The sequence below is a fragment of the Acipenser ruthenus genome, chromosome 30 (genome assembly GCF_902713425.1).
Source record: "Acipenser ruthenus chromosome 30, fAciRut3.2 maternal haplotype, whole genome shotgun sequence".
Taxonomy (NCBI): Eukaryota; Metazoa; Chordata; class Actinopteri; order Acipenseriformes; family Acipenseridae; genus Acipenser; species Acipenser ruthenus.
This window is the reverse complement of record NC_081218.1, coordinates 288,817-307,843: the sequence shown is the minus strand read 5'-3', so window position 1 is coordinate 307,843 and position 19,027 is coordinate 288,817. Positions and strand designations below refer to the sequence as shown.

General features: G+C 36.5%; 1 protein-coding gene across 1 annotated transcript; it reads right to left on the bottom strand.

The window, feature by feature from the left end:
• Positions 1–7,889: 7,889 nt before the first annotated feature.
• On the bottom strand, positions 7,890–17,224 carry LOC117396941 (calmodulin-1). Its single transcript, XM_033995328.3, has 6 exons — positions 17,069–17,224; positions 13,661–13,691; positions 12,054–12,197; positions 10,786–10,892; positions 10,326–10,461; positions 7,890–8,732 (listed from the first exon to the last, which is right to left on the bottom strand). The coding sequence occupies exons 1-6, from the start codon at positions 17,069–17,071 to the stop codon at positions 8,704–8,706; spliced, it is 450 nt and encodes a 149-aa protein (XP_033851219.1). The 5' UTR covers positions 17,072–17,224; the 3' UTR covers positions 7,890–8,703.
• Between the last annotated feature and the right edge of the window lie 1,803 nt (positions 17,225–19,027).

Sequence of the window (19,027 nt, the reverse complement as noted above, 5' to 3'; positions counted from 1 at the left end):
GATTGTTACTGAGTCAACTGATTGAATATACCAATGCCAGTGCTGCAACAAGATCTTTCCCTACCTCCAAGGACCACTTTAGATGGAAGGCAGTTTATTTTCATTGTTTCCTTATGTACAGTATGCATGAGTGGGTCTAACATGGATGTGAATTACAGGTGAGTCATAGTGCAGTTGCTCCCCTAATAATGACCTATTACCTGCAAGATACTTTTACATACCTTCTTCCCTACACCTGGCAGATTAGCATTTACAGAAAACATATTAGATTGTTTTAATGCAGAAGCAAGCTGTTGTTTTAATACCACCCCCTCCCACAATTGACTAGAATAGAATTTGAGTGCATGTCCCAGATTACTGTAGTAATTGAAACTAAAGAGAAACAGAGTGCTTCTGGTATTTAACAGAAACAAATGGGGAATCTAATTAGATAATCAGTCCCAGGTATTGATGCATTCTCTAGGAAAAACAAGTATAATTGAAAGCCAATTAACAAGATCAATTGGGGGTATTCTCAAATTCCTGATTTTAAATATGAACCTTTTTTTCTGCCAAGTGAAATAGAATGGCGCCTCACCATGGTGAAATGGCAACTTTACAATGTTTTATTAATATTTTTGAAAGTATTTTGCATCCCTGTATATTGTAATGTAGATGAAAACGCTACCAGAGAATCTTTGTTTTGTTGTATCTTTCAGGCACAGTGCTGTGCAATCCCAATCACTTTTTTTTTTGTTTGTTTTTTTTAACAGTTTTGTAAAAACATTAAAGTAAATAGTCTTGCTCATTTGGAATTCAGACCCACAATCGATTAATATTTACAATTATAATTTCGAATAAATACAACTATGGCCAAAAGTTTTGCATCACCTAGAATTTTAGGATTGAGACATAATTAAAAAAAAATATATATAGGAACATAATTTAGATATTTTATTTAACATCATGTAATCAAAGAAACTTCAACATGATACCGCAAAAGTCATACTAGTAGTACAGCATTTCACGTTAGATTTCGAAATGTCGTTTTTCGTTCAGTGTATGGAAAACTACAAAGCAGTATGAAATTCAAAATGTTAATGTAACATTATTCAGCGGGTTTAATTAGTACTTTATGAAGCAACATTAGTTAATTCTATAGGGTGATGCAACACTTTTGGCCAGAGCTGCAGAACAGGAAATGAGTTTGATGAATGTAGTGCTGAATTAGCAGGTTAACCAATTGGAAAACAAAATATAGATCATTCATTATTGTTCTTTTACTGGTGTCTGAGTTAAATGTATTAAAACAAGTATTTTTACCATTCGTTATTTGCAAACTAAAGAAATCAATTTCCTTTACAAATTTTGTAACATCTATGGGAAAGGTTTGTCAAAAGGCAATACTGCAGGCATAGTGTATAAAACGCTAATAGCTGGCAATATATATATATATATATATATATATATATATATATATATATATATATATATATATATATATATATATATATATATATTCTGTATAATTCTGCCGACAGTGTTATTCTCTGTACTGTGCTGTGTTACATGTTGTTCCCTGAATTGCAGTGTTGCATCCATTTTAGGGAAGTGTTGTAAGTGTCAAACCTTATAAAAAGTCAATACTTGGAATTTGGAAAAGCAAAAAAAAAAAAAAAAAAACACATAGAATGGTTGCAGTAAAAGATTTAGAGGAGATTGTATTATTATTATTATTTATTTAGTGGCTGTTGATGTCACTTTTAATCATGAGAAAAGTGTTGCAATTGGTTGAATTAGTGACGTTTCACCAATGCTTTATACATGAAAAACGTAGGTGAGATACAGTGTTATGTATATAAAAAAAAATGTTTTTTGAAAAATATTACCGAAAAGTTAGCCAAGTTTAATTAGTGAAAGCATGTTAAAGCAAAGGCAAGCCTTGAAAAAGCCCAGCTAGATATGGTAAAGAACATTAAAAAAAGCGTGCTGAATGATGGTGATCTATTGTAAATGCTTCCTATAACCTACACAGCTACCAGGCACATTTACAAACAAAATCTGGATAAAACTAGATAAAAACATATAGACTCCATTTGAGGGGAAGCCAGCGATCCACCACAGGACCCTCTTGCTAGCAGGCTGTGGTTTTCTAAGCTGTGCTGTGAGATTTTAACACATCACACAGTTCATTACTGTGTTGTCCCAAAGACAGGGCACTGAAGCCTTGAGCAATTTATAAGAGATTCAAATGAGGATGTTAACGTTACTTCTGCTAGACCTCAGTTTGACATGATTCATAAAAAAGCTGGTGCAACACCTGGTATTGCAGTGGGATCTTCAGGGAATAAATTTGAGAAACAAAAATGGGAATGTCCGGTCATGACAGAAATACACAATCTTCTGACATGGATGTATTGGACAGATGAGCAAGTTTAGAGATGGAAATTCCATCCTTCATTGTAAACCAGAAATCACTTTTCTATAACAGTGACTGTCAAGGCAGGCTTGAAAAATACATTTAGTGCTACATTTAGAAATACTAAAAGAAACAAATACATTCAATGACAGACGTTTTGACTAGAAGTCTTTCTCAATGCATTTGTTGAATGTATTCGTTTCTCGTGGAATTTAAAAGGAAGATTAAAAACAACAACAACAAAAAAAAAACTCCAACCCTGATGTTCTGAATTAGAAGTAAATGGAAAATATTTGAGTTACCCCCTTCACTGGAGATTCATGAAACTCTTTTGTAAGTATAGTACGTTTATCTATTCAGGGACACCAATATTTACAGCAGCAAGCAAGGAATTGGGATAAAATGGGCAATTAATGCTCCCAGTTCTACAATTGTAGAATATGGATACTATTTTGGTGTACGACATCACTGGTGACAGGTATTCCTCAAAATATCATACACCTAGAAAATGATGTTTTCAGGGACAGCCCGTAGTAATGCCCCACCCCAATCGTGCAGCATTTATCATCGGTACTAGTTAGGAGGACCGTGTTTCTTCTTATCTTATCTTACCATTAAAAACAAGTCCTATTGATTTGTAAAGGGTCATTTACACAAGCACTAGAGTGAATTCAACACTGATTCAATCTGTCAACATGTCAAAGTGTAATTGAAGCACAAGCTGTGTCAATGTTATCTGCTAAGGTGCTGTGTCATTGAGTCTCTGTGTACTTACAACAGGGTTCAAAGCTATGAACTCACCATGCCTAATAAAAAGTCAGATATTTCTACCAGTAACTCACTTTTCATCATCTCCGGTATTGAAGCAGCATGGCATTATATGAAGGACCATCGTGCAACAAAATCTGAAAGAATTGTGCAGTTTTGGAGATTTGGAAATTGTGTTATGCCGACAGAGATATTTATTACTCAATAAATTCGCAATACAAACAAAAAGTCCATGAGATACAGCGACAACCAATAATCCAGCACATGAAGCAATCTAATCCCGGTTGCTTGTCCATGACTATAAAAACACTCAATAGTGGTTTATTTAAAAAAGTAAAATCAATGGCAGGTGGGTTCATGTCTTTATAGCCTGTAGATGCTTCGTCCCCGCTAAGTGAGCTTCTGTGTGCATTTCCGTATAAACCCAGCTTCCTCTCTGCCTGCCGGTGTGAAGAACGCTACTTAAGTTGTCTAAACCTCAAGGAATCCGGTCAGTGTTAAAACTTGTACAGCTCTTCTGTTCTGTGGATGATCATGCTTCAACATACGTAGTGTACATAACTTCTATAATAAATACAGCATGGGATATTATTAAAACGTTTCCTTTTGTTTTTTTCTTCAGTTCGTAGCGAGGAGGTTTAACGGGAAATAACATTCTTCTCCCTTGTGATTTATATATTTTTTATTTTTTAAAATATTGGTATTTGACAGAAACAAATGGGGAATCTAATTAGATAATCAGTCCCAGGTATTGATGCGTTCTCTAGGAAAAACAAGCATAATTGAAAGCCAATTAACAAGATCAATTGGGGGTATTCTCAAATTCCTGGTTTTAAATATGAACCTTTTTTTCTGCCAAGTGAAATAGAATGGCGCCTCACCATGGTGAAATGGCAACTTTACAATGTTTTATTAATATTTTTGAAAGTATTTTGCATCCCTGTATATTGTAATGTAGATGAAAACGCTACCAGAGAATCTTTGTTTTGTTGTATCTTTCAGGCACAGTGAATCTTTCAGGGATTGAAGTGTACAGTTGTCATTTCAATCCCTTCCGTGAATTGTAAATTTATAAAGAGATTTTTTCCATAGTAGTTTCAAATAAATAGAAGCTGTTTATCCAGAAAGCGAATTGTTTTCACAGAAATTGATTCAAAATATAATTGAATGGCAACTGAAGTCAACATCCTTGCTCTGTACATTAAGCATAGTAAGTGGGTCATGTTTTATTTAAAGCAGAGCCACTTAATATATAGAAATAGTACAGCATTACGAGTTTATAAGCCCTGAGGAGGGTTAACAACATGGTTGTATTTCAACACAACCATTAATGTAAAGAAGGTCTTGGAAAAGCTTTTAAACACAATTTAAAAATTAATGCGGGGCTAGTACAGGACGATAGGCATTTTTAAAACACTGCACCATTTTCTGAACTGAAAACAACACTGAGTGCGACAAACATTAAGCAATGGAAATGCATGCACAGGTTTTGGTAGTTCTGTAAACTGACATTGTGGGCCAAATCCAATACTTATTTAAAGTTAGCCTCTAGTACAGATTAAAGGTGAGGACAATGGCACTGCTAGAAAACAATGCTGGCAGACGACACATACCCTCACAGCTCCACAAACTAGAGAGAGTGATGATCTGGATATAATTCTCAAGTGGAAGCAAATACAACTTCACCTTCAAGGGATGGCATTCCACCGACAGAGTCTACACAAAACAACAGGGAATAGTTTAGCATCTGATTAAACTGTGATGGATGCTTCTGTTCGTTCTGTTATTTTTTTTTTTCTGGATAGCCCTAGGGTTGTAGTTTGAATTTATCTTGTAATCAAGAATTTACCATTTTCAGTGTCTTGAAATGTCAAAAACAGTTTGAAACAGATCTTGTCATTGCATTCACGAGGCTTTTAATTTGCTAACAAGAACGTGGGTCTGTCTTTAATTTATTTACACTGTAAGTTGCTCCACCAGTTACCTTCTTGTGTAAGAGGTAATAGGGCCCCACCTGACTGTCATCATAGTTTCCTGTGTGCATTCAAATACATAGGAAGTAAATTATAGCATTGATTCCCCCATTATTCTCAGCGAAGACCGGGAACCTGGACTCCCCTGTCTGTATGACTCACCCTGCACGAGACACGACTGTGCTTTTACAAGGCAAGACTCAATTTCACAGAAGTTGAAATCAGAACAATGAAGATGCATATCACAGAACACCTACTATTGCTCGAGCTGTGTAAGCTGATCCCTTCATGGAATGCTTTAGACTATGTACATTTCACTAAAATGTCATCTCTCACCTGCGTAATATCCTGTTACTTGTGTTTTGTGTTATTCTCTGTTGTTGTTTCTGCTTAGATCATTAGTTGCTATGCTTTTGGAAATGATCACCAGGGATGAGCCACTGTAATTTCTGAACCCACTACAAATTTAAGTTGCAAGTCATGCTTTCAGATTTTATTTGTTATTCATTTCAGAAAGGAATGGAAACTGAGAACGTCTTGAACCCAGTGTAGTACCACACATCACGTTTGAAAATGAAAATACGGATTTGTTAGAACATGCATTGCTTTCAAAACTGCACATTTTTCGACCTACTGGAACTGGATGACCTATAGAAGTGCAAAACTAGGTAAGATTTATAGAATTGTTTTGTGAGCTGCAGTCACTTTAATAACACATGCTTCCCACATGTCAGGTTTAAACAAAACCACCACGAGTCACGAGTTTGTTGGCATTGCTTTCGTTTCAATTAACATGTTTCCACTCGATTTACTTCAGTAGTTTCCACAGCATTATATTTTCCGTTCATTCAAACTTTCGTTTTGGTCTAAATATGAATGAACTGTTTCAATTAAATCCAACAGCGCAAGTATGCAATTTTGGGCTACCAAAATAACGGATTTAAGGAATGATTGTGTTCAACTCTAAATCATCAGCTATAGCTATGAAAACGATAACGATACATTTTTCACTGCAAGTCTAAAACTCAGTTTCTTAGCAGACGCCCTTACCCAGGGCGACTTACAATTATTACAAGAGATCACATTATTTTTACATACAGTTACCCATTTATACAGCTGGGTTTTTACTGGAGAAATCTAGGTAAAGTACATTGCTCAAGGTTACAGTAGCAGTGTCCCCCACCTCGTCAAGAGCCCTAACCACTACTCCACACTGCTGCCCTGTTATGCCATTGCCATGGTTTATTTTCTCTGTTCCTTCTTAGAAACTTCAGCAATGGGCAGGACAGGCTTGAATTTGGTCAGAGCAGGTGTAATGACTTGGCATCTCAGCTCAACTAATTGAATCGAAAGGCAAGGGCTGGACGCTAATCTCAAACCTCACTGTTCAAAGACAAACATCTTACCATTCAACTAATGAGCAAGCTCTGTCATCAAGAGTCAAGTCTGCTGATGTCAGTATGAATGAGCCGCTAAGAGGAGATTTGTTACTCAAGTAAGGCTGATGATTTTACCTGATTATAGAAAAACATAAATTACCACCACCACAAAAACAACACACTTACATAATTTACATTTGATAAAACGGAGATGCAAAGGTGACTGACCTAGTAAAATTCCTACGTGGATCAAATTTCATTCAGGTTGAGTTCCTGATTTTGCCCAGGGGGTCCACATGGAGCGCTGCATTGGCAGCAGGTTAAGGATGAGGTTGGTGATATTTCCCCTCATCCTGCTTCAGCAACCCCTGCTGGTCAGGTATCCAACAAGATCAGGTGCTGACGAGCCACTAGGGTTTGGCAACTTCGATACACTCCTTGTAATGTTTTGGGGGGTGAACATAAGTGTATTGGCTTGATTGGTTGGTTACAGTGGTTACATGGCATTCAAAGTGGTCATTTCAAATTGAATAGAACCCAACAAGTAGTACTTAAATTCAACTTGTAATATCTCAAATCCGATTCTGTTCGGGAAGGGATATTGATCTGACATTAAAGTCACTGGCTAGTTATAAAGTGATGGATGCATCCAGTCCATTTAACTATTTGGAATTCTATAATGGTACATCTGCGCCCTCTACTGTTGGACTCTGTATGCAGCAGTCGTCCTCAGGATAATACAGCAGCCTGTGCAAAAATGTACTTTGGCATCATTGTTATTTACTGAAACATCAACGGTGCACAGTAAAGCAAACAAACTTGTATCAGGTAGTAAATTATTTTTTATTGGAAAACAATGATATTTCACAGCTTGGATTGGACATAACTTCAACAGATTCAAACAGCCATACCTAAGTCTTTTATTACCCCATTGCGAGACAAGCTTCTTGCACTTTCTTCAGTAATCTCAAACAGGAGTAAACTCCTTTAAGACCACTGAGATCAGGGAAAGGAAGATTTAAGAACTTTATTTTTTTCATTTTACAGCAAATAAAAAAAAAAAAAGACGAAAGCTGTTCAAACCCTCATTCTGAACACTCGTCATCCGTAGGAGAGCTCGTTCGCCAAACCCCTCCAACTCCCAGCTTTTAGTTCAGTCATTCAACAGCAGAGCATGGAATAAGTTATGTAGCACTTCTACTACGGCTTTAGGGCAAAAGAAACAGGGCAAAGACGCACCAACAGAGCCATTTGGTTTTCAACTAACTAGATGTTAAGATTTGATTCTTGTAAATATATATAACTTTTTTTCTAAAAGTTGTCTTGTATAAGTTAAATGGATCTTGAGCTTAATGGCACATTTATTAAAAAAAATAAAGTAATCGTCACAGGCCATACCATATTAGGTAAACACTATTGTTGCACAAAAAGTTTACATCAACACATCTTGTGTTGATATATAATGCATGGGAAAGCATTACATGTACATTTTGCAAATTAAGTATATACAGCAATGCCATCTATGTGTACTGCATTCACTTTATTAAAATTGATTCCTAAATTAATAAATGCATTGCAAAACTACACTGATGCTGCAGTAATAGGACCCCCCCCCCACAGTGCTGTATACCAATTCCATACCCTGCTTTACATTTCAGTGCAGCCCCCAGCCATAATATCCATATGATCTCAAACCTCAACTCCTTAGTTATTTTATAACTATGCATGTATTTATAACCCCACCATCTGTACACAAATCAGGACTCCATAAGCCGCAGCAAAAGGCCTCCACTGTAACAATACAGAACCGTCTGAAGAAGAGCATGCAAGGGTTTGTTTTTATTGGTTTTAAACTGTTATAGTTGACTTGCTAGCTGCACGGTTAATTGTTACAAAACAGAAAATGCTCAGGATGTTAAGCTGGCCTTGGTTCAATGAACAAAAAACGGTCTCAGTCATTGGTTCTGTCAATACTTAATCATTTTCAAAGGGTTGCTTTGGGAATCAGGCTTCTTGGAGAGAGCTCATGCAGATTTCTTTTTTCTGTACTAAAATGTGTTGATTTTTTTTAATTAGAACCAGATTACAGATTTTAAAAGAGTAAAGTTTTTTTTTTGGTATGTCTTTTTATAGACAGAGTGATCAAAAGGAGAACAGGCAATGTAAAAAGAAAAAAAAAAGTGCTTCACTTTGCAGTCATCATTTGCACAAACTCTGAAAGACAAGAAGAAAACAAAAGCCATTACAACCTACCCTAATTTCATTATGAGCAGCTAATTCTTAAAGTATAGAGACATGACTGGGATCAAAGTTCACTTCTACATCCATTGTATGTACAGCTATGGCTAAACTTTTTCATCACCCTAGAATTTTATGATCGGGAGAGGAGATGGGAGAGACAGACATATACAAATAGAGAGATTTTGAACTCCTACTTTCTGAAGGAGACAAAACATCTTAAGTTTAACAAAACTAGATCTGAACTACTGAAGTTTTATATTTCAGGTCACTAGATCAGTCTGTTTATGGTAATTATGAAGATGACATAGCAGCAGAATATGGCGAATCTGTGGAAGACTGTGAATTCTGCAGGAGGCCGTGTATTTCACGATTTCTGAGGATTTGGACTGCCTCTAACCACAGCAGTTCATGTAAACCATGCAGAGTGACAAGCATGTGGGATACCGCTATACACATCTATATTCAAATATTCTAACAGGGAAGTTTCATCACAATTGGAGAAGCAGAAATTTATTATAACATGAGTGGGGAAAACAGACGTTCACTTGTACATCCCTTTAACCCTTTGCGGTCCTATGTCGGACCTGGTCCGACATTGCAATTATTCCTATCCTGTCCATTGTCGGACCCTGTCCGACATCATCAAAAAAATGCAGAAAAAGCCGAGAGAACCATTCAATGGCCGAGTGGGAGCAACAGGAGCCGAGACAAGCCAATTAAAAAAAAATAAATAAATAAAAGGCGTATCTCATGAATAGTCATACTTGCTCCTGGCATCCCATATGGGCAGTCACAAGGAAACAAGCTGTCTGTTACTGTATCAGCGCACAGACTATCACAGACATTTGCAGAGCTTTTTTGAGATGTTATAGTAATAAAATAATGACTTGGATTGCATTATTGAGGAGTTTGGTGATAAAACGAGTGATCAGGAGATGATTGATCGGTATGTACGACTTATTATTATTATTATTTATTTCTTAGCATATGTGAAAGCGATAGCGAACGAAAGGGTGGGGCGGGGCTGGAGATGCCTAGTGAGTGCTTTGTTGATATGCAGGGCCTTTTAAACCCGTTTGACTGGAAAAAAATAATTTAAACAGCGCGTCTAAAATTAACTGCGCGTGTGAAAGGACCTGACGCGCACTTAATAAATGGACTGCAAAGGGTTAAAGGTTTTCTATCATCCTATTTTGTTTACCATATTAAAATGGGCTGGTGAAGTCATCCAAGATTTATGAATCACATTTCTGTAATATGCAATATTTTATTCCTTGCGAACAATCATAAATGTATGCAAACAGGCCAATTCTCATTACTTTGTGAAATAATGGCAACCTTGCACAACCTAGCTGTCCCTAATATTGACTCAATTGGGTTCACCCTGGCCTAACCTAAAGGGGACTAAACTTTGACAATACTCAAGAACCCCCAAAATTATGAACTGTAGATAAAAATAGTCAGGAGGACTTAGAACCAGCACCAAAATTTGATATATTCCAAACCCTCAAGTAGGGTATCTCTCTGTGCGCCACAGCGGTCGTGCAACCCCCTTGAAATGCTCACCTTCGTAATTGACCTGTCCGTCACCATCAATGTCTGCCTCCCTGATCATCTCATCCACCTCCTCATCCGTCAGCTTCTCCCCCAGGTTTGTCATGACGTGGCGCAACTCTGCAGCACTGATGTAACCATTGCCATCCTGTACAGCATAGGACATCTTACAATTAGAGGCATAAGAGCATGACACACACACACAGCTCATTCTGTGCACAGTTTCCATAGCTGATAAAATAGGTTTCTGGAGCTACACAATCTAGTCAAGATATTCTTCATTTACAAAATCAATCTGAACTTTTTGGAGAAAAGTAATTTAATAGGCCGAGTTTTATCTCTGTTTCATGAACACGAGTCGAGTGATTTCATCAATCTGAGGTCAGTAGCAGTAACCTGTGGACACATTTTAAAAATCACATTCCACATAAAAACATTGTTATTTAGACTGGGGTGTGCGACTGGTTCATACCTTATCAAATACTCTGAAGGCTTCTCTGATCTCTTCCTCACTGTCCGTATCTTTCATCTTCCGCGCCATCATAGTGAGGAATTCTGGGAAGTCTATTGTACCATTGCCTGCATCACAAATCAAAACACCCTCAATTAGTTTGTGGTGAAGTAGTCAATTTCTTTTTCCTTGCCAGCACCCTGTAAAACACCAGGTTGTGTAACGATCTCTGAAAGGACCCCTGTGCTACTTTACCAGGTAACTTGCTTTTTTCCAGCTAATTGTATAAATACATTGGTATGAGTGAAGCAGTATGTCCTGTTCCCTTGGCTGCACAAATGCAGTTCAGTTTTTTGGTTCAAAAGGATCCAAAATGGTTTGTCAGTAAAAACTGAAATGTCACAAACAGCTGAAAGAGTTGACAAACTGAACAGACTTGAACCCCCACTTAGTTAGCATTGCAATGCTCACTGAAGGGAAGAGGCAGTTATTGGGAAAAGTTTAAATATCAATACTGAAGAAATAATATATACATACATAAATAAAATAAAACAAACTTGTATAAATAACTGACCCAAGTACCTTATTAAATGACTTGGTCTGCTGTGTAAAACCTTTAACAATGTGCCCCTACATAGACATGATTATTATTATTTTATTTATTTTTAAATGTATTTTGGGTGTGTTGTCTTGGACTCCTGCCTAATCCAGGGATATGCTTCTATTTGAAAACGCTCACGTCATCAGCAAATGTAGTTGTATAAACATTCCAGTGTTTCTGTGGGCAATTCCACCAGATATACTTTTGCAAACTGGTAGTACTGTTCTAAATTCTAAGTTCTTCCACCCGTTTGCATTAATTCAAGTACATATTTCACCAGATTCCAATTCTGAAGTCTTTGCAGCAGTTATTGGATACTCTTACCTACATGCAACATTCAAGTGTGACATACTGACAGGAGGTACTGGCGGACAGCACTTCAAAATGCTTCCTCTCCATTTGACGTGAATACTTAATATATAAAAAAAAAACTCTAGTGTGACAGTTTTTATTTATTTTTTTCATATGTGAAGCCAGTATCTTAGAAGGATTTGATCTCACTCACAGTAAGGTGGCCAGATTATACAAGGTCACCAGCACATTTCAATTCTGTATCTGAAATAGGGGCTGTTGAAAGAGGCAGCAGCAAGAAATAATGCAGAATGTTAGGCTATATGAAGCCAATAAAACACATTCAAATCCCAAATGACAAGGACCCTGGTTATAATGACCCACGTCTTCCACTTACCATCAGCATCCACCTCATTGATCATATCCTGGAGCTCTGCCTCAGTGGGGTTCTGTCCTAGTGACCTCATCACGGTGCCCAGTTCTTTTGTGGTGATGGTGCCATCGCCGTCCTTATCAAACAGGGAGAAAGCCTCTTTGAACTCTGCAAAGGAAAAAGATACATGCATTTTACTTTTAAACATGTATAAAGCGTGTTCAAAAGAGGCCATTCAAAAGGTTGAGCCTTTTTACTATTCTTAAGCTGCTTCTTGTACATTTTGTAACATTAAAAGGGCTTTTCTCCATTCATGTTATCAAAAGATAAAGACCAAGTCTGAACATGTGTGATGCTCAAAGATACTGGAAACCTCGCTGAAGCGCCCTGTTTGCATGGAGCTCTGTGGTTTCACCACACTAGCTATATATTGGATTCCACGAGACCACTCCTCTGCAAGTCTACAAAACTACTTGTCTAAAGCCATTGTTTTGTACTGACAGGAATGTCAGATCAGAATCTTGTTAAGATTCCAGCTTTAACATACTTGTTTTTGGCTGGTTTCTGCTTTCAAGGAGTGGTTATATAATGGTATGGTTGGAAACCCATGAACATACTTCCATTACTAAACAACACAAAGCCTGTATGCAGTTTTGTTTGTCATGATGTACCAATCAACACGTCCCTGGATACACTGGCAAGCTTTTACTCTGTGCTACCATGGTAATAGCGATGCCTAGAGGGTGTATTTGAGGGAAATCCAGTCCCAGAATGGAGTAATGACAAATTCCTTGAACTGGACTCCTCCTGCCTTTGCCAATTAATCAGTAGGTTATTCTTAAACTTAGCTGCTGGAAAACATCACAATAACATTGTCCCCTCTGGTACAATTGGAAAATAAACAGGAATGGAAATAGTCCCCAATATTGTTACAAAACAAGGGTGAATTTCTCAGTAGTCACCAGGATAACAAAACAACTTCTTTCACAAACAATTCCATCCAATGTGGCAGTATTACAACCTTGAAGACAAGATTGTTATTATATTTTAAAAATACAGATCATGTTTTGAATCTGCCACTGGGACCAAGTCTGAAATCAGTGCAGTGGATTTCCTTTTGCTGGGTTGAATCCATTTGATCTGGGACTTTGTCAGCCCCAGACAGATAGCAACCTGGTAAAAGTAATCTATTGAGCCTGAATCTTAAAACAAACAGCTACCAGAACTATGGAGCACGTGAATATAAACTTGTTTATAATGGAATGAGGTCAGCTTTTACTGCCTAGTTGAACGGGGAAACTGAAAGGCTGCATAAACAGGGTTTAATAAACTGGGGCCTTGTAACAGCGATGTCAAACTTCATTACAAGTGAGTAAATGATGTCTAAGGAACTCTAAACCTGCACTGCACAAAAGACAACTGCCCCAAACTTACAAAGGCAGGGTTAGGAAACTCTGGGACTGCAGAGCCACTGCAGGAGTTTAGTGTCCATAATTACATGTTGAAGTTTTTAAGAACTGCTCAGGGGGATCCAAAAATCGAGACTGGAATTTCCTCCAAGGACACATGAAATAAAGAAAGTGTTCTGCAGATAAATTAAAAAAAAAAAAAAAACGACATTGAAATCTTACCAGCGATCTGTTCTTCAGTGAGTTGGTCAGCCTTTTAGGAGAAACAAGAATAAAGGATTGGCAAGCAGCAAGCTCAACTCAGATCTCATTGCAATACTTCTGCATCACTTAGACAAACTAAATAATGTAGATTAGTGTTGTAAAGTTATCAAGAGATTACATTTATTTAAAGTACGCATTTATAGAAATGGTTGCTTTTTTAGTTTGACCTGGTGAATTTCTAATTGGCCCATGTTCTGTGTGTTACAGCAACATTAAGGACTCTGGAAATCATGCCTTGAGTTTATTAAAAATTACAGACACACATAAACCCCAAAAGAAATGTGCCTGAAGACCATAAGGATTTTGTTGTACACAACTTAAGTGTGCAGGTACTGTCCAGTTACTATACATTGACAGAAGACTTTGCCCAAGCAATTCATACGGTACATAAAAAGTAATGAAGAAAAGAAAGATATATAAAACTCAAATAGCTCAAAATATGTACCGAAAAATAACTGGAAAAACAGAAACCCTAATACAGGAGTGTGTACTGTACTCTAATCTAACACACACAACGTAGAATGGGCCAATTACAGATATACCTTTAGTTACAGAATGCATTTGTATTTATTTTATACAAATCATTCACAAATTATACACCCGATATACTTCCAATATGCATTATGTTGTTGCAGTTGTTTCTTATATGCAACAATTCAGTTAGAATGTCTGAAAGTTTAAAGACTTAATAAAACTGGTAATTGTATGCATAGTGTTAGGTATGAAAGTAAACCTACTGATTAAAAATAAAGATTTTAGGAATATTAATGTTTATTTAGGTAAAGGGAATCCAGTAGAACAAACACATATGAACGCAGTGCTGGCATTAAAATGATCAAAAGAGAATGGCACTGAGATGTAAAAACTGTGTTATGGCAAGACTCTAAAGGGTCCAGAGGCTTGCTCTCAAGTGGTAGTGCCTGGAAAAGCCAGATGAACTGCAACACAACAGCACTTGCATCATAGAAACGTGACTTAACAGGCATTCAAAGTACATTCAGGTCACAATACACTGCTAGTTGCCAGTGGCCACCACTAACATTGTTTTAGCTTCTCAGACATGAGTATGGTAAGCAGTCTTTTAAGAGAGCATACAAACAAAAATATCAGTTGTTGCTACACACATTGCACATACATATTTCTGCTTTACTTTAGTATGGTAAATCACCTTTTAAATAATGTAATTCTAAAACCTTTCCAAACAAAACTGCTATATTTAAGCAGAGCATCAATAAACCATAGAGCTTCACTTAAACCATTAATATGCAGAAGCTTTCAATTCTCAATCAGTATTGCCAATGGGATATGACTGACCCAGGCAATTTAAGAAAAGGGCTAGGTGAAATTAACACTGCTTGTGCTGCCTACGAGGTATGGATACAAATCTGAATAAATTAAAGCATATCGATCTTCCTAAATGGGATCTATTTTAACTGGAATTATGAGAACATATGGCTAATCGTCTCCAAACACGGCTAACAGTTTTGCCATCAAATGCTTCAGTGTGTCATTTAAGTTCAAACTGAAAAGGAGTTTTACATCCTTCAGAAATCAAAGACGTTTGAAAACGATAACACTGGTACACCAGACATCACACAGGATCATAATATCATTAAAAAACAAATGCATTTCGCAGCTAGTGTTGCTGGCTGCAGTATGATGCGCATAAAAGCATGCATTTCTATATTTATGAAATGCATATAACCCATGTTCTCATATGGGATGGAATCTGATAAAAAACCCTGGCAGAAAGGAACCTCCTTTTCTGAGTTGAGCTTGCACTGCAGTTTCGAGAGTGCTGCAGCTAGGATTGGGTTCAATGCGGGGAGGGGAGGGGAGGGGGATCATTCAGGAACAAACATGCTGCAGCATGGTGTGATTGATCTGTGGTGCAGAACTGCACAGATATCACATCTCACATCTCATTTCTAATCTAGAGCTAAACTGCAACTTGTCAACGACAAATAAACCACGCTTACGATACAAATAATATATTATATATATATATATATGTATCTGTCGCAAATCAATATATTTTTTCAATTATTTTACAAAAGCTCTAATGTATCATATTAACCATGCAGTGTGACGAATCTGCTTATTGTATATATAAAAAAACTGCAGCAAAAGAGGAAGAAAAAAATGGTCAAACTTCTGATCTGATTATACACGAACTCTTTTACGAAAAAATACAATTTATCACTACTCATACTGGTGCCCCACAAAAGAACTGTATATTTTATGATTACAACCATATTCCATTCACTTGACCCAGTTTGCATGCATGGGTTTGCTATTTTTACCATCACCCCGCACCCTCCTCAATACACAACCCCTGAACCAACCCAACTCCCCAATGATACAAAATGTGCATTATTTATTTATTATATATATATATATTTATTATATATATATATATACATATACATATATATATATATATATATATACATATATATATATATATATACATATATATATATATACATATATATATATATATACATATATATATATATATACATATATATATATACATATATATATATACATATATATATACATATATATATACATATATATATATATATATATATATATATATATATATATATATATATATATATATATATATATATATATACACACACATACACACACACTGCGTTCGCCTACAGTCCAGCAAAACATGCGGATATTTCAGTGTCTGCATGTACAGCAATATATATATATATATATATATATATATATATATATATATATATATATATATAAAGCCATGCCTGAAAACCAACACATTCACAGCTGATATTATTAATGGCACAGAAGAGCTTGCGCTATGTGTGCACTTTCGACTTTGACACTTATTTCTACCATCTTTGTGTAGAAAACCGCAGGTCCCTTGCGCCACTCCCTCTAATCCACACCAAACCCTCCAACCTACATTAGGAGTAACGTTACCTTAACAAAAACATCGCATTTGTTTTGTTGCAAGACAACACAAGAGATTTAAACTCGCTGGCCAGCGTGAAATATTACAATGTTACCTACAGACGACATGACAGAAATCGGCATTTGTGGTAGACAGCATGAATTCTTATATTTCCAAAATCCAATTCAATATAATTACACGTCAGGTCGCCTTAGTTTAACATATAAACTACGATGACGCATCAATATTAAAAGAAAATACACACGTTTTAAATTACTGACCCACGCCCTCAACTAGGAAAAAAAAAAAAAAAAAAACACGTCTTTCATTTTGGCCCAAACCCGGCTTTTTGGATCCTAAACAAAAAGAGAAGTTATTTCTCATTTGGAGATTTTTAAATAAAATTCCCTTGACTTTATCAAATGTATACTCACCATTGTATTGTGTGGTGTAAGCTTTGGTAGCAAATAATCAACGAAACTACAAAATATTTAAACCAGTCTCCTGCGCTGTAACAATGCAGTCTCTTCCTAGTTCTGATACAAAGTTCCCCCGAAAACTCACTGACTTGTTACAACCCAGTAGCCTCATTTGTACTGTATCACTCCACCAGATGACGTCACTCACCGACATAAACCTAGCCATTCAACGACCGTAGCCTATGACATTAAATCACATGTTTTGCAGTCTATCGACAGAAAAAAAAAATGCATTTAAATTGTTATAGGGAACAAGTTACTCGGTCAGAAATTATGCCTGACAGCGCACTATTTGGATGTTGGGCGAATGGATATTGCAAGATGCGCGAAGTCCCGGTGCATAGCCCCCCCTTTGCCTTAACGGAAAGGGTTTTATCACTTTTTCTATGGTGACGTTTGTATTTATGCGCTAAAAAAGTGTTGCTTATCGAGAGGTTTAGATTTCGGGACTTGATTCTGCATATATATATATATATATATATATATATATATTATTAAGAAAAACATATTTGGTATTTTTAAACTGTTCGCATAAGTTAGTAGTCGCTTTAGTTTGTGGACATTATTTTTTAGGCGTAAGGTTACACGGAAAAGATTTGTGTTCTAAGCTGCAGACATGAAAGATTGGTTCTTATTGGCTTAGAAGTGTCAGATAAAAAGAAAGAAGCTTCCTAATTGGCCGTTTCTTACCTGCAATGCGTCAAAAAATTGGGTTGAACCATTGCAGTGAGACGAAGGGAATTCCTAACAATGTTGTTAATATTAGATTGGGTTTATGATGGGCGTTGAAACAATTTGAAAGTTTTATTGTTATAATGGCTTTATTTTTGTGTTGGAAATATAAAGAACGTACAACCAAAAAATAAATACAATAATAATACAAATCTTGTTGACCAACGCAGATACATGAAGTGTTCCAGATGTGTAACTAAGTGACGTCATTACGTTTGCAAATTGATGCGTCAAAAATGCTGCAGATACTGATTAAAACGGACGTTGTATAATTTTTTAACAATTTATATTAATATAGAACAACTTATTCTAGTGAATGTGTGCTCTAGGCCTGTACAGTTGCTTATGGTAGTTTCACTAGTATGTAATGTAAAACAATTTTACCTGGTTGGTATTACGTCTGTTGTAGTTCAGTATTGAATTACTCAAACATAGCCAGCCTCCACGTTACCATAGCAGCAATCTGTTCATGAGCTGGTGGAAACCTGGCTACTATATGAAAACACAAGCGCTTGAATTGATGCAATGTGTGAGGGAGATGAGGAGGGGAGTTCTCCACTCAGCGGTCTACAGGTCTATTAAGCAGGTCTGTAAATAGCTGTTTTTGTGTTTGCTCAAAATGTTAATGAATTGAATACCTTGTTTCCAGCTAACTGTAAATGGGATAGACAATAAACTTGAGCCACCTATCATATGTAGCACACACTTTGCTGGCTGATGCGTCTCCGAAGTTATTAAAGATGGTCGTTTTATGTTCATCCCCTGTATATTTTGCTTTGGCTCAGGGCATTCCATAAGTCCAAAATAAATTTGACCCCTTGATCCAATCAGGCTGACAATCTATCTATCTATCTATCTATCTATCTATCTATCTATCTATCTATCTATCTATCTATCTATATATATATATAGATATATATATATATAGTGGGGGGGGGGGGGGTTCCATCCTATGTACCACGTTTGGGGTAAAACAGAGGAGGATCCATCAGGCAAAACCAGACACACATCTTCAGGTTGTAGTAGGACCATATCTACAGGTCTGTACAGTGGAGTGGAAGCAGTAGAACACAAGTCAGATTTGAAGAAGACCATTTGGCCCTACTAACAGAATCCAATTTAATTGGACAAGATCTAACTGCTTTTTTTTTAAAATTTTAATAGGGTTTTAGATGCTGCTGC

Bases quoted from the DNA above. Each gene is read 5' to 3' on its own strand.
- LOC117396941 (XM_033995328.3), bottom strand. The intron at 10,462-10,785 runs GTATGAACCAGT...TATGCTGTACAG, and splicing joins CCTTCAGAGTATTTGATAAG to GATGGCAATGGTTACATCAG. The intron at 8,733-10,325 runs GTGAGCATTTCA...CTTGTCTTTCAG, and splicing joins CGGACAGGTCAATTACGAAG to AGTTTGTGCAAATGATGACT.